At 43.1% G+C, this 22,796-nt stretch overlaps 3 protein-coding genes across 5 annotated transcripts in view; 2 read left to right on the forward strand and 1 right to left on the reverse strand.

The window, feature by feature from the left end:
* On the forward strand, positions 1-4,383 carry LOC135236521 (vitamin K-dependent protein S-like). 2 transcript variants are annotated; one of them, XM_064302962.1, is made up of 8 exons: positions 1-241; positions 560-675; positions 1,024-1,213; positions 1,880-2,038; positions 2,538-2,694; positions 2,777-2,931; positions 3,225-3,450; positions 3,809-4,383. In XM_064302962.1, exons 1-8 carry the CDS (start codon positions 143-145, stop codon positions 3,955-3,957), a joined length of 1,251 nt encoding a protein of 416 aa, XP_064159032.1. In that variant the 5' UTR covers positions 1-142; the 3' UTR covers positions 3,958-4,383. The 2 variants fall into 2 exon arrangements, with proteins under 2 accessions (XP_064159032.1, XP_064159033.1); XM_064302963.1 differs by having other exon boundaries at positions 6-241; positions 3,821-4,383.
* Positions 4,375-21,298, reverse strand: LOC135236523 (transmembrane protein 255B). Its single transcript, XM_064302966.1, has 10 exons — positions 21,196-21,298; positions 16,637-16,839; positions 15,796-15,938; positions 13,652-13,714; positions 10,726-10,815; positions 9,842-9,922; positions 9,333-9,418; positions 8,810-8,969; positions 7,519-7,641; positions 4,375-6,376 (listed from the first exon to the last, which is right to left on the reverse strand). The coding sequence occupies exons 2-10, from the start codon at positions 16,701-16,703 to the stop codon at positions 6,230-6,232; spliced, it is 960 nt and encodes a 319-aa protein (XP_064159036.1). The 5' UTR covers positions 16,704-16,839; positions 21,196-21,298; the 3' UTR covers positions 4,375-6,229.
* LOC135236522 (uncharacterized) overlaps positions 18,295-22,796 on the forward strand; it is a 13,883-nt gene continuing 9,381 nt past the window's right edge. For both annotated transcript variants that reach the window (XM_064302964.1, XM_064302965.1), the window contains exons 1-3: positions 18,295-18,352; positions 20,314-20,538; positions 21,185-21,337. In XM_064302964.1, coding sequence (XP_064159034.1) covers positions 20,341-20,538; positions 21,185-21,337 — 351 coding nt within the window. In that variant the 5' untranslated portion in view covers positions 18,295-18,352; positions 20,314-20,340. The remainder of the gene's footprint in view (positions 18,353-20,313; positions 20,539-21,184; positions 21,338-22,796) is intronic.

Consider the following 22,796-nt stretch of genomic DNA (forward strand, 5'->3'; position numbering starts at 1 on the left):
TTATAACCCCGGACCCGGTATGATCATCAGTGCTTTTTTGGAGAGACGGCAAGTGCCCAAGACAGAACGGTGAACAGATCCCAGGTTTGAAGACAGACAGGTATCCGACAACCGGCCATCATTTTCTCACAAGGAAAGGAAAATGAGGCTTGCATTTACAGTATGCTTGGCACAGCTGGCTGTGGAATTCTGTGTTCTGGGAACTCTGGGAATGACCTTGGATATGCTGAAGATCAGCAAGGTGAGCAGCTACCCTGAGCACACACACACCCAAACTGAACAGCACTGCTTCTTCCTCTTTTCCTTGTGGTTAATGGTGAAAACCTTATGTACTAGAAGGACACACATTCATTCATTAATAGTGAATGAATAATTGAATTTCCGCTTCCTTTGCATCACTCAACTGAGGACTTGGCAAGTAAGGTATAAGCATGAACACATAGTCTACATGAATTTCAGAATGTTTTCATGGTGTTGTATATTTTTATATATTTATATATGGGTATATGCTTGCTTTTTTCGTAGTTCATTTGTAGCTTAATCACATTTCTGTCTTAAGGACACACCTCTGTGCTATCCATTTGATGAGAAAAAGGTTCCCCATACACTCTATACCGGGAACAGCTCCATGGGAAGTGTTCCCGTCCTGGAGTACAAGATCTCAGAGTTAACCAGGTACTGTCTTGAAACCACTATGATCACTTTCTTCACTGGTTTTCAGAAGGGTTGGGTGTGTGCCCGAGAGCTAAAGGTCTGGAGATTCTGCTTTGAGGGGTGGGGTTTGCTCTGACTGACAGGTGAAAGCACCATTCAAAGGCAGGGGTCCTGGTGTAGTGGTGTTCATCATCTCTCTTCCCTGATGTGATTGACTTGCCTTGGCAAGGCCCTCAGGTGGGTTTTATGAGCTGACAGGACTGTGCCGGGATGTGCTGATGCTGCAGGAGATTAGCCCGGGGTCAGGGGGCAAGCGCTCGTATTAAGGTGGCTGGCGTGAGTTTCCCTTTATTGGGTTTTCTTTCCCAGCTTTGACTCTGAGTTTGAGCTGCGTACGCTGGACCCTGAGGGCATCATCTTCCTAGGGGACATTGGCGCCGTCACCAACTGGTTCCTCCTGGCGGTGCAGAAGGGGCACCTGAGCGTGCAGACCAGCCGCGGCAACGGCAGGGTCGTGGTGAACGCCGGCCCCCTCATCAGCGATGGCCAGTGGAAGAAGGTGATCTCCTTCCCAGCATGCACTGCCACTGAAGCAGTTATCACACTCACTGTGAACCCAGCCGTCTTGTAACCACAGCAACCGCACACTGAGACACCTGTGGCCACACCCACCATACAATAAGCAGTCTCTAATCACACCTACCATGAGTCATCTTTAACAGAACATAAGTACAGCAGTATCTGGCACGAAGACAGAAATATTTCATGAGCATAAATATGTTACATCGCAGGCCATCACATGACATTGCTGTGTTTGTGTACCTAATCATATTTATTACTTTAGTTCAGCACCACCCTCTTTGTCAAGTGAAGCATGGTGCCATTAGTTTATAGTTTGGAGCAGTTTGACTTGTGGTAGCCAGCACAATGACTTGAAAGTGAAAGCCATCATAACAGTGGGTCGATACACCACAAGGGCTTGGCTGTTTTACAATTTTCAGTCTCTCTGGGGAAAAGTGAAAGCGATTTTCCATGTCCGAGGGTGACAGCACTAGTAAACAGTACTACACACACAGTAAATAGCTCATAAAAGGTTCTGTCGAGAACCGGCAGCACGATAGGCAAACTGCATTAGAGCCAGATGTAGATATTCCATCATTTTTACGGCCTCAGGGGTGCGTAACTGCCGCTTGGGTCAGACCTTGAAGTGACGTTGTGACCGCAGATCGTGGTGGCGAAGCGGGAGACGGACGTGTCTGTGAGTGTGAACGGGGACCAGGTCGTGTCTGTGCAGCAGTCCCCGGAGAGCCGCGATGCTGAGCTCGGAGACGGACTCCTCCGGATCGCCATCGGGGCCTCCTTGCCAAACAGCATTCCAATTGGGGTGAGTTCCAGGGCAGTTGGGGGGGGGAGGAGCGGCGAGAGCAGTGGGACATATGAGAATTAAAGAGCACAGGGCAGAGTGGGCATTAGTGGAATGTGCAAAGGCCGTAGGCGTGAGGCGAACTGTTCAGCATGTCAAAGGTCTCGCTTGGATCAAGAGAGAAAACAGATGGTCCGGATCTAACCAAATGATTTTTGAGTTAGATGGGGGAGAACTGAAAATGACTGGCAATATCTGTCAATTTGACTGCTACCAATAGAAGCTCTCAAATTAAGTACAGTATTACTTTCTGTTTTCAGATGGGCGATCTGGGGCTCGTTTTACGAAAGCCATTTGCGCGGATTTTCAGTCGCACACAGCAATATCTAGTGCATTTTAAGCACCTTTACAGCTACAGTAGCTCTGCGCAACCGACAGCTTCCTTGCAAACCATATCTTTCTAAGGGTTGTCCGACAATGCAGTGTAATAAGCACTGTGTGTGCCTGTCCCTGTGCTCAGATCAGAGGGGCTCTGGACGCCTGCATGCGGAGCTGGGACTGGGTGAAGCAGGACTCCAGTGCGCTGCTCCAGCACTCCCACACCCAGGGGTGCTGGGAGAACATCGTCCCCGGCTCCTTCTTCCCAGGAAACGGGCATGTGGGCTTCCTGCCAGAGAGTAGGTGGCATTCTTTCTCTTGAGTGACGCACTGTGTGTGTGAGGGTGAGGCCTGCTGTAATGAGCTGCCCTGTGTCTGCAGCGTTTGGGAATGTGACGGCAGAGGGAGAGGGTAGCACCTGGGTGCTCTCGATGGAGCTGGCCTTCCGCCCTGTGGAGGACACTGGAGTGCTTTTTGCCGTTGTGGACCCTCACAGAAATGTCTCCTTCTCCCTGTCCCTGTACCAGCACACAAAGGTGGCATACCTGAACCAGCACACATGTTTTACACACAGATTACATACCTGTACCGGTACACACAGATTACACACCTGTACTGCCATACACAGATTACACACATGTACCAGCACACACATTACAAACCTGTACCTGCACACTCAGATTACACACCTGTTCCAGCACATACACATTACACACCTGTACCAGCGGCTGCCAGAGAGGGTACAGTTATATAAAATCTGCATTCAGGTGTGATTTTCCATAGACGGCAGTTAGAGAGGTAAGGTTTAACACCACTGTTCTGGTCTCAGGACCTGGTGCTCCATCTGAAGGACCAGGTGTTTGGCTCGAGCAGCGCCCCGCCCTCTCTGTGCTCGGGCGAGAGCCAGTTCCTGCAGCTGCAGGTGAGGGCGGGCCAGGTGATGACGGAGTTGGGGGGGGACAAGGTCACACGGAAGCTGGAGGAGCAGGACTTCCACTTCCTGAGGGCTGTGTGGAGGCAGCCTGGGACCATGGTGTACCTGGGAGGTCTGCCTGGTGAGCCACCGCAACACCCTCTGGGGCTTATCCTCACTTCCCTCTTTTCCCTCTCTTCTAACACCTGCCTCTCACTTCCTCCCTCATTCTCTCCTTCTTCCTTCTTGCCCTCTGTCTCTTGCTCTCTCTTCTCCATCTTTTGTCTGCATTCGTCTAGCCATATCCTCACCCTCTCACTCTGTATCTGGGTCCTGATCCCTGGACTACAATCATACGACTGCAAACTGCATGATCAAAGGAAAAACAGCTGTATAACTCATGTATTGAAAAGTTTATGTAATGATGGATTGTGCGTGTTGATGGTGCAGAGGAGGATGCATTTCAGCCTGATAAAGGTGGTCTGAGTCAGTGAGAGCAGTTATTTCCACAGAGGGAAGCTCCTCCTTCCACGGCTGCCTGCAGGCGAAGATCCAGGGTGTGGATGTGGATCTGGACCTGGCGCAAGTCAAGAGTGGGGACATTCGCTCTTACAGCTGCCCCTCTGCCCTGGACATCCAGGGGAAATGAGGGACAGTCAGTCCAAGCTTCTGATACACGGTGCATGTGCACACTCATACACACATTGCACATACACACACACAAACACGGATGCTTAACATTAGCACACGCAATATACACATAACACTCACCCATGCACAAACAGACTCACACATAATGTGCACCACATAATGTGTACACAATATACACACACACACACACACACATACAATGTACCCACAGCCCAGTCCACACAGTACTCTGTTACACACACCCACACACACTTTCAACACAGCACTATATCTTGTGGTTTGTTATAACCTTTAAATATTACAAAGTGAATAAATTAGGTCTCAGACACAGCAGCGAGCACATTAGTGCACCACAGGCATAGAGAGTGTGTGTGGATTTTTCCATTTTTTATAACCCATAAACGCAGAAAATATGTTTTTACAACCACACGTATCCTTCCTTTGACTGGTATCAGAACACAGAGGGAATGTAAAAGTGATTGAGCTGCTTCAGCCTGGAACAATCATTCTGAAATCCAAAATCTGAAGGTTACTTCCTGCTCGTCCCCAAACCTTTTATGTAAATGCATAATGAATGTGCACTGTCACGGTGTGCGGTCGGTGTGCAGGAAAGGGGACTGAACTTCAGCTCTAAAAGGTGCGGTGCAGCTCACAGCCCCCGTCTCTTAGCCAGACATTTCACAACGGACTGAGATGGATGCTCTCATCGCTCAGGCATGAGGACTGAGCAAAGCTGCGGATGTTTCAGAGAGAAATGCTCTCTGGAGCACGTGCCCTCTGTGTCCACACACAGCGCAAAAATGGCATTTTTTAAATTAACTTTGTTTTGAAATGTTCTTAAATGAAATTATTCGGGGACTAAGAATCCCGCATCAAAGAGAATGATGCAAGACGCAAGAGAGTAGGTGGCAGAAAAAAATGATCCCATTTGGTCACATTTGTCAGCATGATTTCATTTATGATAATCAGCTTTTTTATTTTTAAAATGCTCATTTATAGTTCCTCGCCAAGTATCCAACAGCACAACCCCTCTCTTGACCCTTGCCTCACTGTTAGCATGTATTTGATGTACTTCTGATGGTCTCTCTCCATTCATAGAGTAGAATCTCTGCAGACTCTACTAGACTCTACTCTAGAGCGTTTCTTACTCAACTGATGAATCTTTCACTGGTGTATATTCCTACACACACGATACATCCTGTTCCTCTTTTCAAACTCATTCATTGGTTAACCACAGACCCAAACCTGCGAGGGCGGAGTGCTGTCTACATGGCTGCTGTCCTGAAGGTGAGAACTGATTCCAGATTCTGGGGCATGAAGTTGTTTCGTTCAGCACGTACATCTCTGGGGACTGAACCCACAAACTCACGGGATCAGGGCAGGTGTTCTAACCTCGAGGAAGCTGAATACACGAACATGCTGTAAACAACTGATCACCCTGCTTTACCGCAATTGTTCTATTTCACATCCTGTCTTGCAAAGTCCAATAAATAAAAAAACTCAAGTTACAAAAAGAATGGTTTTTAGTCATTCACAAGGTCCACTATATTTATAGTTTACTGGCAAGTAGTTCCATCTTTGGTATAAAAAGACATTCACAGTGCTTAAATGATGTTTTCTCCATTTGAAGAATGAAACAGCATTCTTACTGTCATGTGTTAGAAAGCCATATAAAAATTAATGACAAAAGCATCAATACACAAAAAAAATGTTTGCACAGCATGTACAGATATTTACATGATATCTGTGATTTCACTCAAACCAAATACTTTGGATGTGTGAACCAGATGTGGAAGAGTGAAGCTATAAAGTGGGTGGAGCTATCATGTGTTTAAGTAACACATTGATTTTAACTCATTGTAGGACTGGTTCATGAGAGCGTGTGGTAGCTGCACCTGTCACAAGGCTTATGAAGTTGCCTCTTCCCACATTTTCCACAGAAAACTGCAGCCCAGGGTGAACAGAATGGGTCTCAAACTGTGAGGCAGGTACTGATACCCAAGCTGGTTTGGTACTGGCTCAGTGCTCTGGACAGATAATAATCAGTTGGGAAGCTCAGATTGTTATTGTTATGGTCATTAATGTGTGGGTCACGGTTTATTTAAACTCTAGCGTGGTCTCAGACTTAAACGATGTGTGTTGTTCTTAGATTGAGACTGGATTTTCCCAGAGTGGGTGGGAGGTCTTTTCTTTCTCTGCCCATAATCTGCTTGATGGACAGTTTTGAGAGGTATTAATTGCACCCTAGCAGGGAAAAGGCTGTGTCCTCCTCAGACAGAGAAGCCCTGCTTTTTATAGGGCAGCAGGCTGTACAGCGGGGCAAAGGGAGGGGGGTGGGGGTCCAACCGGGGGGTGTCCGACGGTCCACCTTGGGGGGTTTCCATCCCTGCCGCAGGTGTGAAATACAGTGAAGTACTCTGGAACACAAAGGAAACGGTACAGTCAGCTGGAGGCTGTTCAGCAGCACATTTCCAGGAATTCCTCTTTGGCAACTGCAGCCAACAGCACATAGTATCCTACCACATCACCTCCCCAGGAACAAGTTCTCTCCATAACAACAAAACAAATGCTCTGTGGCATCAAACTTCCCGAAGAACTTACCCATCACCGAGAAAAGAAAAAGACTGTAAAGGTTTCAGGGTATGTGCTGCCTTGTAATGTTTTTTTTAGCTTGTGTGGATAAAGCCTGTGTTCAGATGCATGCTGGGGCTGGTATTCCTGCACACCTCAGGAGCTGTGTGCCAGGGCGGTAAGCACACAGCTGCCTTATAACAGAAAGCAGATCTGATGAGATCTGGGGAGACGAAACGGACCCAGAACAGCACCAGGTTTTCATTAGCGCCAAAACTTCTGATGGCAGGGTTAGTGGGTGCTGTTGCTGAGCAGGAGAGCTATTCTGGTTGACAGAGAGAGCCTTCAGAAATGCTGCCCAACTCCACACATGGCCAAACCTGAAACAAATGCGTCTCTCTCTGTATCTTGGTAAGCGTTATACATTTACAGAAGCATTTGGTTGTTTGCTTTTTATTTTCCAAATAACTACACATCTAATCTTCCTCTCGGTATCATTGGAAACAGACCAAGAAATGTGTGAACCTCATATTTATCGTTCAGTTTTTTTTTTTTTATCCCCGATATATTTGAGATGTGTTGTATTTGATGAAGAGCCAGGAGAATATTGAATGCCCTGCTCCAAGAATAACACAACCCAGCACAATAATATTTGTCTAGCACAGGCAGGTATCAGAGAAGTGGTGGAAGTGGTGCACATAATTAGTGTGGTCAGACTGATTGCCATGGAAACACTTTCTGATACGTTTTGCACATACAAAGTGTACATATAATACCTTGCTATATTCAATGGATGTTCGTACATCTCTCTTCACATCCTGGTGGAGTTTAAATGCCCATTTGTTCATTTTAAGTCACTGCCAGTCGAGAATGTATAATCCCTCCTCTTTTCGTGTCATATTGCCCTTCATGATACACACCAATAAAAAAGATGTTTTCTCTTTATTATGAATGTCAGTGTTACGGACGAGACGCGAAAGGGACTGACCGGGCAGAGCGAGTGTCCGGCGGCGTCTGTCACCAGCGGGGCGGTGGGGGAGAGCACCACGCTGTCTCTGTGGCGCAGGATGGAGAGCTGGCTGCTCCCGTCTGGACTGACCGTATGGCTCTTCTGCAGACACAGACACTGCTGTCACACTCGCAGGGCCACAGACAGACGTCGCTTTCAGACCCGCAGAGAGGACAAAGGACAGAGACTCGCAGCGCAGAGAGAAAATGCACTGCCATCGAATGCACAGGACGGCCCACAGACGGAGCAGAGAGAAAATGCACTGCCATCAAACGCACAGGACGGCCCACAGACGGAGCAGAGAGAAAATGCACTGCCATCGAACGCAGAGGACGGCCCACAGACGGTGACATCACACAGACAGAGCAGAGAGACAGACTCTGTTCAGAAAAGCTGGGAAGAGAGGAGCTAATTTAAATAGTGAAGTTCTGATTGTGGGGAAAGGCTTGCGATGGTGGAAGGAGACAGGATGCTTCAGGGCAAAGCAGGATGAACAGTCTCAAACTAAACCCAAACACTAATTTGATTTATTTATTTAATCAACGATGAAGGTCAACTGACTACAGATCATCCATTCAAAAGGATGCACATCCTGTTAAGGAGAACTTATAGCACATTCTCTCCTAAAGGCACAACACAAATGTGTGGTAATTTCACTTACATTAACCCAAAGCACATCTACAACAGACGTAATGTTGCAGTTAGCTTCAATGAGTTTCAAATGACCTCTGCTGAAAACTAGTGTTTTATCAGGACAAGCCAACTGACAGCTCTATATAGGCTAGTTTAGTTTTTTAAAAACCATACAAATCGTATCAACACAATTTTCTTGCAAAGCACTATGCAAATGCACAACTTGATGGATACATGGGGAAAATAATTCAGGGAAGAATTTAAGGGCTTAACATTCATCTCAATCTTATTGCACTGTTTTTCTACATTTTCAACTGAAGCCAACACATGCCCCACTCCCCCTCTGAGATAATGAGCAGTCAATACAGACTATGGAAATGTTCAACTGAACTCCTTTAACAAATAAACTGCTCCCAAGCATATGTAACTATTGAAGTGAGATATTCTCTTTAACTTACAAGGTATTTCAGTACATTTGTAATGTTTAATAGAACAGACAATTGTATATTCCTGAACAGTGCATGTTCTACTTCTTGCCCTTGAAGCTGGTTAGTAGTGGTAATCAGCTCACAGAGTGGGAACAGGTCTGCTGCTGGGCAGCTGACCGATGGCCCATCATGCAATGGGGCCCTCTCACCATGTCTTTGATGCTGCCCAGCACAGCTGTGCTGAGGATGCCCAGGATGAAGGCTGCCAGATTGAGCAGCGTGAGGACCCAGATCAGCACGTACAGGGACAGCACCTCCTGGCAGCTCCGCACCCCCACAAACTCAAAATGGCTGCTCAGGTATCCTCCGCTGGGGCAGAGAGAAACAGCCTGACATCATCATATCAACAGTATTCTGCAGGTCATCAAACTGATCGCTGTTCGGTGAACTAGCTCCAGACAATTGCCCTGACCCCTGATTCATAATGTGCAGTCACAGCCTTCAGTCACAGAATGCCGTGTGAATTTGTGTGTGCTCAGGCATCCTCATGTATATTCTGCACATGCTTCACACTGCTGGTGTCAACCAGGAAAAAAGGTATGAGCGTACGGGCGCATGTACGTATGCATGTATGTATGTATATATGCATGTATGCATGTATGTATGTTTGTATGTGTGTATGTTTGGTCATAGTAGGCTCACAGCCAGCAGGGCTCATAGGTGTTGACTCACTTGGCACAGTCATACAGGTCACAGCAGTAGCAGGTCCCACTCCTCACCTTCATGCTACACGACTCCACCAGGCCCTGACATGGCACCTGCAAGCGGAGCACCAACACAGCTCACAGCCAATCCCAGCACAGGAAGCCCTGAGTGACAACACAGCTCACAGCCAATCCCAGCACAGGAAGCCCAGAGTGACAACACAGCTCACAGCCAATCCCAACACAGGAAGCCCTGAGTGACATAACCCACATCTACAAGTGTGCACTGCAGCCCGATCTGACAATTGGCAAGAATAAAATTTCCTCCTTTTTTGAAGGAGAAAAGTCTCCTTCAAAAAATCAATCCTGCGTTGTAACGTTTACACAAACACATTTAACTGGATAAAAAACATATTTTATCCATTTCAACTTTCGTAATATATAAATATGGATGATTGATATAAATGATCCTTTGTTCTCTCAAAGTGATACGTCACAAGCTACAGCAGTAATGGATCCAGGCCTGGTTCTGCTTACTGAGGCGTAGTAGTTCTCATAGATGTAGCCCTTTCCACTGGAGTAAAACTGGCATCTCCCAGCCCTGAGGGGCCTTGTGTCCTTAGGGGGGAGAAGAGAGAGGAAGAAGGGGATGAGACAGGATGCTAAAGACAGAGAGATACTGCCCTAGTCCCTTTCTTACACAAGGTCAGGCCGAGCACCTGGCTCCCATGCCTGAGAGGAGGACTCAGAGAGGATTTGGGAAAGAAAGGAGGTCACATATGGAGGCTGGATTTGTCACGCTACTAGAGCAATACTGAGGCAGTGGTCTTCACCAGAGACAGAGTATAGTTAAGCTTGGATTATAATTTCATTTTTTTCTGCCCTGACCTTGACACCATTGATCACTCCATTAAAATAAATGATCGATTTTAAGTTCCTCAAGTGAATTTCACTTTGGAAGTGTGTTGATGTTCATATTTATTGGTGAAACTACTGTTGTAGTGGAAGGCTTGACTTCGCTGTTTGCGTCTAGTGTCTGAGCAGCAGTCCCAAAGGCCCAAATGGTACTGCAATATCTCTTCTGCACTCTCCAGGAGCTGCTACTGGATTCCGTCAAATCAACAGTCAGCAGCTTCCAGACCCCGCCCACAAGTGAAGACACACAAAACTCACCCCTGACAGTGAGAAGCGCTTGCTTCATTCCACATGTGCATAAGGGAGAGCAGGCACAAAAACACAGGGCGGACATGCATGGTGCATTCTCATGCACGCACACACATGAATACTGATCATTATCATAGAAATGAGACATAGTAAATGCTTTACGACAGATCTTTCCAAGAACCATATGAAAGAAAGAACTATATCCTCTTCATGGCTATATTATTAAGTAAAGAGTGTTCACTTCTGGAGATACTCACAATGCTGAGGAGGATGAAAACTCCATCCACCACCACACAGAAGAAAGAGGTCAGTATGCCGAAGCTGAGGAAGACTATGGCAGCGACCAGCTGGAAAAAAGCAGGAGTCATATATTTTGAAAAAAACCTCCAGTGAAATCCCAAAGAGGAAAGTAGAGGCATATGAGTCCCCAGCAACACAATGTACAGCACATCTATTGCTCCAGCTTTATCCTTTCTTCAGAATCACTGTATTATTTGGATAATATGCTATCTTAATCAAATATAATCCCCTTCATAATTTGTTGAGTTGACATTGAACACACGGCATTGAGGAATGAGATAATGAGAGAAAATTTTCATCTTGGAAATCATTTAATTTGGTGGCCACTAATATGTAGACTAAATAGCACTCCAGCTGAAACAGAAAACAGTAAAAATAAAATTGAAGTCCACAAAATATCAATATAAAGTACTGTGATACTATTTCTGATACAGCTACAAATAATAGTAAATATGATCATCCATCATAATTATTTACATTAGTTCAATGTGTGAAGATCATGCAAAGCAAAGTAAATTTGAGAGCATACCACCACATCAAGATCAGATGGCAAGAACTGCAACACCATTGTTACTGGAGTTTAAAGTAGAACCAAAATGGTATTTGTCCATTCTGTTGGTGCCTTTTACCAACATTTTAGGGGAAGCACATTATAAAGGCACTGTTCACTCAGTAAGTCATTCAGTGATTGATATTTCTAATTCTGTTTACACCAGTCACTGCCAAAAACATGGTGTACCCTGCTGTCCAAATGTTTTCTAAAAATAGTTCTGAATACAGAGACCCTGCAAATTTAATTTTCCCTTGTAAGAAGTTATTTAATTTGAGAGTCACAATTAAGTATGACGTACGTTCACCTAATTGTCCTTATTCATGTTGACAACTAGACGTTTCCACTTAAATATGTTCATCTTCAGACGATCACATTTTGGAAGGGTACAGTTCATTGTGATTAAGCGTTCTGTGACCATACTGTGTTTTGCTTTCACGCAGGACACAGACAAGACTGGCATGCCATCACCAGTTGGATGCCTTTGGTACCCCCAGCAGCTCATGGAGGGCCAGCAGTATAGTATAATGGGCAAGGAGCTGGTTTTGTAACCTAAAGGTCAGAGGTTCAATTCCCAAGTAGGACACTGCTGTTGTTGTACCCTTGAGCAAGGTACTCAACCTGTGTTCCTTCAGTATATGTCCAGCTGTATAAATGGATGCAAACTTGTGTAAGTCGCTCTGGATAAGAGCATCTGCTAAATGCCTGTACTGTAATTTGATCTGTGGGAAAATGCTTCTACAGCATCCCTAAAGGTGAATAGGATTTCAAAAGAGAAATGCTTGGGAATGAGGCCACTGGTCAGCAGGTCTAGGGAACCAGGCTATCTGTGTTGGATTAGAACTGAATCTGGAACTTATAATGGGAGACAGGAAATGCCCTGTAGCAGTAAAATTCCATCACACCAGCACTGAGCCTACTCCCAAAAGCCCAGCTGATTTACAGTACAGCTTAAGAAACATTTTCTCAGCAAGCTATAGGAGATCAAGCTATAACTACATCTGACCTTCTCCTGGTAAGTATGATTCACATCCAAAAGGACAATGCAGTGTTTTTAGTGGGAGAGTCATACAGTGGCCAAAAGTGGTTATAACATCTTATTGATGTTCATGGCTGCTACTGTTAGCAGTAGCTATTCGGCACAATGTCTGATTACTGGGAAAAAAACAAAAAGCACCAGATATGGCCAGGACTTAATGTGCATCCGAAATGCCGAAAGAAGATAATCTTCCATGTGAATGTGAACAACTACAAGAAAAGAGGCTATCACACGCTATCAGTAATTTTATCTCTCTGCTTTCTGCATTGCAGATCCCAAAGACGCACACTTGAACCAAGAATCTCCAGCCCATGCTGACACAGATATGAAGGCTAAACGGTAACAGAAGGAACACATGAAAACATGCTGCTGTTTGTGTCGGCAGGAGCAGATTCCAGCCCGTAACATTCAGATGGTAATTCACAGCTGGGAATGCAGAGTTTGCAGTGTGAAGCTAAGAGTGCCCAGTTTGTAACACAGCTTGTTGTCTACAGCTCTGAATGCTTACTTCTTACAGCACAACACAACCCTTAATGCACAGTAACATGCAGCTTGTACAGCATGAAATTCATGGCTTTTAACACACAGTCTAATTCCCAACGGGAGAGACTTCACAAGTCCAGAGTTGATACAGAAACAGTATGTATGTACAGTCTTCAAGTCTCCAAGCTTCAAGTATATTACATCTACCACTAACTGGAATCAAAAGATTTGTGAAGTGCAGTTATTTCGATTGGTTAAGCTGGTTATTATCAAGCCCATCATGTACACCACAGCCATATAACTAAATTAAATTACAACCCAAACAGGCAAACCAAGCCATAGCCCCCCATATACCAATCTCAGCCCAAGCTCCTTCAGACCCTGTACCCAGAGCCAGCTCGACCCAATAAGCAACATGAGGAGCTGCTTAGGGCCCCGTGACCACTAGGGGGCCCCCTAACTATTCTAAAATATACATTCAGTGGTGGTGCTGAGGGGGGCAAGCCTGGGCTACAGCCCCAATCACGAATTGGCACAGCACCCTCAAGCATTTTCTTACAATTTTACAATAAAAAAAATTAATTATCAGCACCTCTGTGTATAGGCCTAGCTCCCCATTAGCACGTCCTGGAAAAAAATCCTGGCGCCACCACTGCGTATGTAATTCATAATGTTGGTTTGGAGGCCCCAAAATGAAATCCTGCTTAGAGCTCCTCACAGGCTCAGGCCCGCATTGGCTGGACCTGCCCTGAAGCCCACAGCCTCGGCTGGACTCAAAGATATAAGAGACATATAAGGAAGATATACTTACCAGCTGCTTGCGGTTTTCTTCAAGACAGAGTCCCAGAATACCCAGGAAAGATCCAAACGCCAACTATGGAGGAAATTCAGGGTAAAGTCTGAGAAAATATAGGATTCTCAAGACATGGGACAACTTCTGTAATGCAAATACAGATGCATTCAATTTAGATTCAGTTTCACTAAGAGCAATGAGTTCAAGACCTGATTAATTACTTGGAACTGAAGAAAGACTCAATTTATGCATCCATGTGACTTATAGTTATAATTCAAGCCTTATATACCTTATTTTCAGACAATATTTGGATTTGGAGGGGTTATGATGATAAAAGGTTAAATACTTGTCCTGGAAGATACCAAGTATATTATTCACTATTCTTATACTACTCTTATTTTGCAGTCTTATATCTACTGTGAGAATTAAAAAAATTATATTACCTAGTCAAATTGGTTATGAAATTTTGCAGATTTGGAGTGATAGCCAGTGATAGCCAGTGCTATCAGTGCTATGCAGATTTAATTTCATGCTACCTTATATGATTCATAATATTATAAATATGAAAATTGCATAGTTCTATTGGCAGTTCCTCTACCACAATTTATTAATTGAATTATTTATTTCAATTAACTTCAAATATTATTGTCTTGCCTGGCATCTGCCTCTCCAATATCTGTTTTGTGCAGCTCTTCTTGACCAGTGCTACTGTGGATAACTGCAGATATGCATGTCATTTCTCCAGTTGTACAATTTCTACATTTCTACAATAGACTGCACTGCGTTAGGTTTGGGGGCCATCTTTGACTGGGGCTCCTGAAGACCTGGCAGAAGTCCAGCAGGAATCATTAAACTGTATGTGTGTGTGTGTGTGTGTGTGTGTGTGCGCGCGTGTGTGTGCGTGTTTGTGTTCATGTATGTGTGTGTGTGTGCGTGCTTGTATTTCTTATGCACATTCCTGGCAAAGGGGCTTGTGGTCTTTAAAATAAGCTTAAGCTTTAATATAATCAGTCTCCTGTTAAATTTACAATCACAATCTAGTGAATATATAAACAATCTATTCAAAAAACGCAATTCAGCAAGAAAAGCAGAAAAATGGAGAGGCACAGTACAGGCACATGTACAGAGAGATGCCACCACACACACACTGAGAGTGCCCTGCCTCTTAACACACCCATAGCTTGTAGCTATGATCCCATCCTCCAAGGGTGTCCAACTGCTTAACAGCATTGCATTTCCTAACACTATCTCCCTCCAGCACCATACCTGCCTCCTTGTAGCATACACATCCTCGTCCCAAGGTATATGAACAACAATAACCAAAAAAAAAAAACCATAGAGCTATAAGCAGCAGTTCCAGGGTCCAAGCAGGCAATGCAACGTTCCACAGCAAGTCAACAATGTCCATGTAAGGCATGACCATGCGATGCCACACACATGAATGAATTCTCCTTTGTGATCCTGCTCACAGTTTTGCTTTAATATTGTAAACCACAGGAAAGGTTCTTCAGCACAAGAATTCAGAGCTAAGTATTGAATGAGGGATACGTGCTAAAGCATTCACTGCAAAGGAAATATATTTATCAACAAAATGCTTTCATGACAATAAATTGAGTGCAAGATTATTGCTGTTATTTAATAATATAAGCTATTTCATGCTGGTAAAATGAGACTTGTGGTGCCTTTATTGCATTGTATGCAAATTACTGAATTATTTGGCCACTTTTTGAAATAGCTTTTTTAATAGCTCTTAGATTTTGTAAAAAGCTATTAACTATTGCTTTTAGATAGCCTAAAAGCAATTTTGTTTTTATATATACTTTCTAATGATCTTATATTATAGACTTTTTATTTACAATTCAGTGACATACCTAGCCTAGTACAAAGATGGTATGTACCAAATTTCATGTCAATTGTTACGGTAGATTAGATTTTCTTGTGTGTTTTTTCCAAATGAATAATTCAAAAAGAAGGACAATCCGATTATTCATGCGGAGAAGGTCAAATGGAACATGGGGGCTTTCGCTTCAAAGCCCATAAATGAATTTGCTTGTTGCAGCAGCAGCAGAATTATAGATTATAATTTTGTAAGCGGAAGCTGATGAATGAGTGTATTTTACTGATGAATGTGAGCATGAAGTTGAACATGAGACGTTCCTCACAATGATTCCGGAGGCGTAGCCAGTGACGTGCAGGCTCTCTGTTCGGGTGGTGGTGTAGATTCCCAGGGCCACGACCAGCAGGGCCAGGCAGAGCATGCCCACCACCAGCCACAGGCTCTTCCTCCTCCTCCTCTTCATCAAATCTGAATAGGGCAGAGGCACAGAAGCGTCAAAAAGCAGGTTTCTGTTTTGTCTGTGTAACCCAGAGCTTCACTGTTATGTTCATCTGTGTCCAGACACACAGACTAGAACAAAATAGAGGCTATAACACTGAAAACAGTTATTTGCTCAGTGCATTTTCAAGACAGAAATAAATAAAGCATCAAAGAAATCCATTTTGGAAATGTGTTAGAGACAGGCGTGTCTTCTTAGTGATATTACACTTCAGTATTAATGAGAGTACCACTGATAAGCTCTGGATAAAAGGTCAGGTGGTAATGCAATTGCCTAGTTCCAGGTCACTACCGCATTTTCAAAAATAATTAATTCATGTTAATATTATTGTCATAGTTAATCATTATTCAGGATTGTTATTTTAACTTGAGGAAAATGTTTTTCTAGACTCCCAAAAAATTGTGATCTAGGCAGAAGTATCCAAAAACAAAATTTTTCCATCAGAACGTCAGTGATGGGGGTGCCACTATTATTATAATCATAACAATAGTATTTATTATTATTATTATTATTATTATTATTATTATTTCATTTTTATTCAATTTTTTAAAGGATTTTTCGTTCATTGGAATGACTTAGGTAAAATTATATGTTTTACTTATGTTTTCAAACAAAAACAAGACCAACTTTTTTGGCAGTCAGCGCAAAGATTTAAAGCGACAAATACCTGCCGGGCTGGGTGTTTGTTTGGGTTTGTCCTCTTCCGTAGTCTCCCGCGTGCTCCCAGGTGTCATTGTTTCTGACGATGTCACGACGCTGCGCAACAATATCCAAGCGTTTCTCCCTACAGTATGTTCTGCACGGACTCCGCGCGCGCTGACAGGTTTTATATCGGCGACCAGCAGCCGGCAGCACTCGTGGTTTCGGCGTCTGTGGAAGCAGTGATTCAAATTCTGCATCATCCAAATTTGGTCTGTTCCTAGGCTAGTAACAACATCTTTTCGCAGCAGTTCGTTTATTCATGGTATATTTTAGATTATCCGAAACACCGCGTTATTTCTTTCAACAATGTAAAGTTCGTTGGTAAAATCAATTTTCAATATTTTCTAGAAATTTAACTGAAAGTTGATGGATAAAACTGTCAAAGCATTAAAGGATAAGATTGTAATGTTAGGAAATGCATGCAGCTGTAGATATTTGATTTCATCTGTTAGGCTACATGGGCAACATGAGACGTTATGAAGACAGAAACCATGGCTCTTCATAGATTTAGAAGATAGTTGCTCACTGAATGATCAAACATTGGCAATGAAGATTTTTCGACTATGAAACTCTCTCTGCCCCTCATACTCATTCACTTCTGACTATGAGGGCCAAGGTTCAGCATTGTAACCAATAACACTGGAATGCATAATTTGTATAGAAATAACATGTATAATTGCTCTAAAATGGATTTATAATGTATACTGTTCAGTGTTTCCTGAAATTCTCACACAGCAATAGACTCAACGGAAAGGTCTGTTTTCTTGCCAAACATATGCCACCAAATATCTGTGGGAAATGGTTTTATTTCCCAATCAGCTGCTGTTTTCAATGTATTCTTTCAGTGTCAGTTTCCCTGACACAGTCGCATCAAATGTACAGGTTGTTTTTCATGACGGATTTCTTTGATGGATTTCTGTCTATGGAGTAAAATTATTTTACATGTAATGAAAGGGATACGTTTAACACAAACTGTAGACCTATCTATTTATGGTTAAATTATGGGGTTTTGTTTTACTTAGTCATTAAAAATGCTTGTTTGGCAGGTTTTTTAACATGACTCTGGGAAGAAGTGAGAATGTGAGTGACAGTCTATTGCTGTGTGAGAATTTCAGGGAACACGCATACATTATAAATCCATTTTAGAGAATTCATTTTTTGCAGCTAAATAGTGTTTTGCCCTCTGTGAAGTCGGCTGTGGACAGTAGTCACTGACGCATGCACACCTGCCTCCTGAAGAGTAGGTTTTTCTTCATTATGGTGAGAATTTATTGATCATCAACCATAAGAACTATATGAGTATGTGTGGCAGAGGGGTTTTCGTAGTCAAAATCTTCTTGTTTTCATTGCCACTGTTGGATCATTCAGTAAGCAACTTCCTCCATTAAATTGAAAATACCCGTTTTTTTCACTGTAATACTAAATAGCATATATTTGTGTTGGCTATAATTTACAACTTCATTAAATTTAGCGTATTTATACAATGCACAAAACACAGTGTAAACGTAGCACCTGCCTCAGTCTTTAGCTAAAGGCTCGGTCAAAAAAATGAAACCACCACTACTAAGGCCTTTTTTGAGCACTGCCCCTGTTAAGTCAGAGTGTCCCCTTCTGTCGCATAGCAACGTGTTGCTACAGCAACAGACACTCAACAGAGGGGGGAAAAATCTCATGGTAGTAGGTGAGTGCATTGCAGTTGTGTCTAAAAATGACTTCACATTTGTTGGCATTTTGTATGTTTTGTCTTAAATAACTTCTGAAACTTCAGTGAAATTTTTAGTGAAAGTAATCAGTTCTGCTGTCTGTGATTTATGAGCAAACTTTTCTCCTCGATTTGAACATGTGCTTCTACTATGTTCAGACACAGTATTATCACATCTGGAAAATGTCTGGGGCTCATTTGATTTCTTTTTTTATGATAATATTGTTTTCATGTCCATGGGTAGGCTTTTCTATGATTACCATGCTAGTTGAAATAGTTTGTTATGTAGTATTTTCTGCATAGACTATGTATGTGCATGGCACGTTGCCTTAGTTTCTCAAATCGTATCTGCATGAGGGCCTGTCTGGTATAACAGTGAATCTATCCAGTTTAAAACCACAGGTCTGTTGGCGGGAGATTAATTAAACAATCATTAAAACCAGTTAGAATAATGAATCAACAGTTTTTTTTCTATTGTGATAATCCATGTGTATAGCTTATTTTTCTGTGAAATGACAGTAACTGGAGTTTTGATATGGACAATATCAGTTAAAACAGGAATGGTTATTATTTATGATTACAATGAATTAGTATACATGCAGATTTATCTAAAGCCTCAACAAATTGAAAAAGGTGTATGCAATGGAATGCGTAGCAAATCAGGTGTAACTGACTCGATTGAAGGAGCTGTGACTGGGACAACAGGATGTAATTGATTTTTAAAACATATTGCCATCACTAAATATTTTTAAAAAGAATTGCGGGCAAAATGCAGAGCAGGCCCTTTAGAATAGATTCAATTCAATAGCCCTTTAGAATAGATTTAATTTTTAAATGAGAAATAATCAGTATTGGCCTCCACACTTTTGAGGAGCAGTTAAACTTATATTGTTTGGTTTATGCACTGTACCTTATTTGTGGTTTTATGATCATATGGATTATTTGTGGGTTTATGACTGGTCTGGCAGGCTACTATTACTGCATAGTTTTTAATCATTTAGCAAGCAGCTCAGCCAGTACATGCCCACACATGATCACAGGCTGGGCCCTGTACTATAGTTGTAGGTTTGACTGTTATTAGTATGCTGTTACCAGGAGTCCATAGAAGCAGGGCATAATTGCTTTCATCCCACCAGGAGTAGTGTGGCCTCAGTCAGCCAAGGTTCTTCCAAGAGTGATGAACTGCCCACTTTTTGGGTATGAAACCCATATTTTTATTATGAATCACATGTAAGTGAAGGCCTGTCTACAAGTGGCAGCAGTTATTCAAATCATAAAGCCAAGAAGGTGCTTGTGTATGAAAAACAGGCTCATATATATCTTTTGCTATCTCCATTTTGACTTTTTATAGTGAAGTGTTGCTCAAAGGACATAAATTGTGACACAAAAGGAAGAAATGAATGGCAAGCAGAGGTCTATGTGTCACACTACCTCACACTACCTCACATGTCTTTAAACTGCTCTCAGAGAATCAGGCCAATGTTTATTATCACTTCGTTAAAATGGCGATTTTTGTTTGCAAACGTTTTGCTACCAGATACTAAGTTAAGAGTCTCCTGAGTTCTCTCCAGATCTGACCATCAGGGGCCCAAGTGCAGTTCGAACAACATGTAGGCCGTGATTGAGAGATATGTATCTCATTTGGTGCTAGCTCTCTCCTGTGACACTGTGGGGCTAATTAGGTGTACGTAATAGTGGCTTGCAGCTTTGTGGCCAAATGTAGAGGAAGGTAGCACAGCAATAATTCAAAGCAGAATTGGCGAGCCCAAATGAATGGAAATAATGGGAAACCTTTCGACATAAGATCTGTTTGGTCTCTGATGTGTGATCTGCAGAAATCTAATGATTTATGATGCACTGACAGTGTCTATTCCTATTTTACTCACTGAAATGCAAAAACATGTGGAACTTATTTTCTCTTCTTTTCCTTCGTTTAAAAGCTAGGCTGTGAAATCTTGGGTGAGCAAATGTCGAGAGATGAGCAGGCGAAGAGGGGTGGAAAAGGAACGGCAAGACCCAGCTCGAAAACGTCTTACGTCTCTGCCAGTCTCCGGCAGTTTCTGAAGTCATACGAAAGACATTGTGTGGAAAGTGAGAGCTGCATCAGTCCCTCTGTGAGGCGAGATGTCCTGCGATGCATCGAGAAGGAGAAAAACATGACTAAGGTAGACATTGTGTTCTACTGATCGCTACGGTTTCTGAAGACATGCAGCACTAACAAAGTGAAAGGCCAGCCCAAAATTCACCCAAAAATGAAAATTAAAAATGCTATTTTCACCATCTTCAGAAGTGAATACAAAAACCTACAGCTCAGAATAGCAACTGTAATGTCCGGCTTTCTAAGAAAGCTCCTCAAAGTCAAATTAGTCCGATGATGGAATGGTGAAGCTGTGAAAGCTTGGCGGAACATCTCAAAGGAACACAAATGATTAGTAAAGAGAAAAAACAACAAATTTGTCATGAATTTCCCAATTAATTTTCTCCTTTTTTCTCTCTTTTGCACACACTCATGCACACGTACACAAACATGCTCATATATACAAATGCACACATCCTCACACACCTACACACCAATGCATTTGACCAAAATTTCTAACATATGCATACACAGGTAGGCTGTCCCTCTCACACACAGGCATGCATGTATATACACGCACAATCATGAATGCTCACACACACTTTCAAATATACACAAACACACACACTCAGAAATCAAACAACCGCGCTTACACACACCTTCTTCTTACAACTTGCTGTGCCTGAGTGTGAGAGGTCTGGTTTGGAGCAGTAAGTGGTTTGTCTCTGCTGTAGATCACACTCACCTTCCCGGAGAACACACCCGGGACTCACGTGTCCCCCAGCCTTTGGCCCCTCCTCCAAACGGTGCGGGACACACGCTACACACACGGGCGCGAGCTGACCGTCTGGGACCTGTCACCAAGACAACAGGATGTCGCCGATCTAGTAAGTCACCCCTGCTGATGCACACCCAGCGCCTAAGGAGCACTCTGCAGGGAGTTGTGAAATGGAAGCAGTACTGAATCATATTATCATATTGAATCATACTGAGTGTCAATGGATGAGAACTGGCCTCTGAATCACTCAAGCTGCTGCAGTACAGACAGGTTTTGAACTTTTCATTTTCCCTCGCACGCTCATGCTTCTTCCGTGTTCTCCACTACACATTCTGATCATGTACAATAAACACCATCAATCACAACTTCAGCAAGCATTGCCATAGTAACCAGGTGGTAGCTGGAAGTAAAGCTGGAAGACATGTGGGTTGTCAAAGTATACTTCTTGTGCTAGATTTTTATTTCATCTAGCACAGTGTTGGTTTTAGTATTGACACTTTCCCAACACATAAACTGGCCTATTAAAAAGTCCACATGGGTACTTCATGTCTTATCCTAGCTATGTGGCATGCCCATCGTTGTAGGTATCATATCATGTTCTCGTTCGGAGAGACTGACTGGACCACCTAGTCTCACATAGTCAGACTTCAAGACTCATAAGCATACTAGCTGGATATGAAAATATTGGGGGTGACATGTCTCTCAGTCTCCCCCCAAACTTTTGCATAAGGGTGTGCCTGGCATTCAGTAATCTGCAGCTACCCCCTTGGCACATGGATACATTGTAAGCACATACTCAGTCTCCAGGCCCTGAGCTTGAAGCATCTGTTACTTATTCCCAGGGTCAGGTATGCAGTGCTGATTTTTTGAGAAAAACCCCCAACAGAAATATTTTTGCTGTCAGCCATTCATCAATCATTTATTTTTACAGTAGGCTGGTTAACTTAGCAGGTCACATGAAGGACATGCATTTTAAATGGATATTGCTCCTATTTGGGTTAAAAATACAAACACTTCTGAAGTGCAGTAATATTGACATGACTAATTGATATTGCATCATGGCTTCCCTCTCCGTCTCCATCTTGGACTTACACAACAGATCTGGAATCAGATTTCAGAAATCAATTTGGTCAAATTGTTTTGATTTGACTGGAATTTTGGCTTTTTTTCCACAATTATGACAACAACCAAAAACCCTACTTTTGCATCTGAATAATAAGATTGGACTCCTTCCCATTTAAGTAGATCTATTCATATTTCCATCCATCTATCCATTATATAACTTGCTTATTCCTGGTCAGGGTCGCGGGGGGTGCTGGGGCCTATCCCAGAGTGCATTGGGCGAGAGGCAGGAATACACCCTGGACAAGTTGCCAATCTATCACAGGGCACACGCACCATTCATAAACTCATTCACTCACATACTCATACCTATGGGCAATTTAGACCTTCCAATTAGCCTACCTGCATGTCCTGTGGGAGGAAACCAAAGTACCTGGAGGAAACCCACATGGACACGGGGAGAACATGCAAACTCCACAGAGAAAGGCCCCAGCTGAGATTCAAAC

Source organism: Anguilla rostrata, chromosome 12 (assembly GCF_018555375.3).
Source record: "Anguilla rostrata isolate EN2019 chromosome 12, ASM1855537v3, whole genome shotgun sequence".
NCBI lineage: Eukaryota > Metazoa > Chordata > Actinopteri > Anguilliformes > Anguillidae > Anguilla > Anguilla rostrata.

Excerpts from the sequence above, each read along its gene's own strand:
- LOC135236521 (XM_064302962.1), top strand. The coding sequence starts at position 143 with ATGAGGCTTGCATTTACAGTATGCTTGGCACAGCTGGCTGTGGAATTC. Across the intron at positions 2,039-2,537 it reads CAAACAGCATTCCAATTGGG|ATCAGAGGGGCTCTGGACGC; the intron begins GTGAGTTCCAGG and ends CCCTGTGCTCAG. Across the intron at positions 2,695-2,776 it reads TGTGGGCTTCCTGCCAGAGA|CGTTTGGGAATGTGACGGCA; the intron begins GTAGGTGGCATT and ends CTGTGTCTGCAG.
- LOC135236523 (XM_064302966.1), bottom strand. The coding sequence starts at position 16,703 with ATGACACCTGGGAGCACGCGGGAGACTACGGAAGAGGACAAACCCAAA. Across the intron at positions 13,715-15,795 it reads GCTACGCCTCCGGAATCATT|TTGGCGTTTGGATCTTTCCT; the intron begins GTGAGGAACGTC and ends TTTCCTCCATAG. Across the intron at positions 10,816-13,651 it reads AAGAAAACCGCAAGCAGCTG|CTGGTCGCTGCCATAGTCTT; the intron begins GTAAGTATATCT and ends GCTTTTTTCCAG.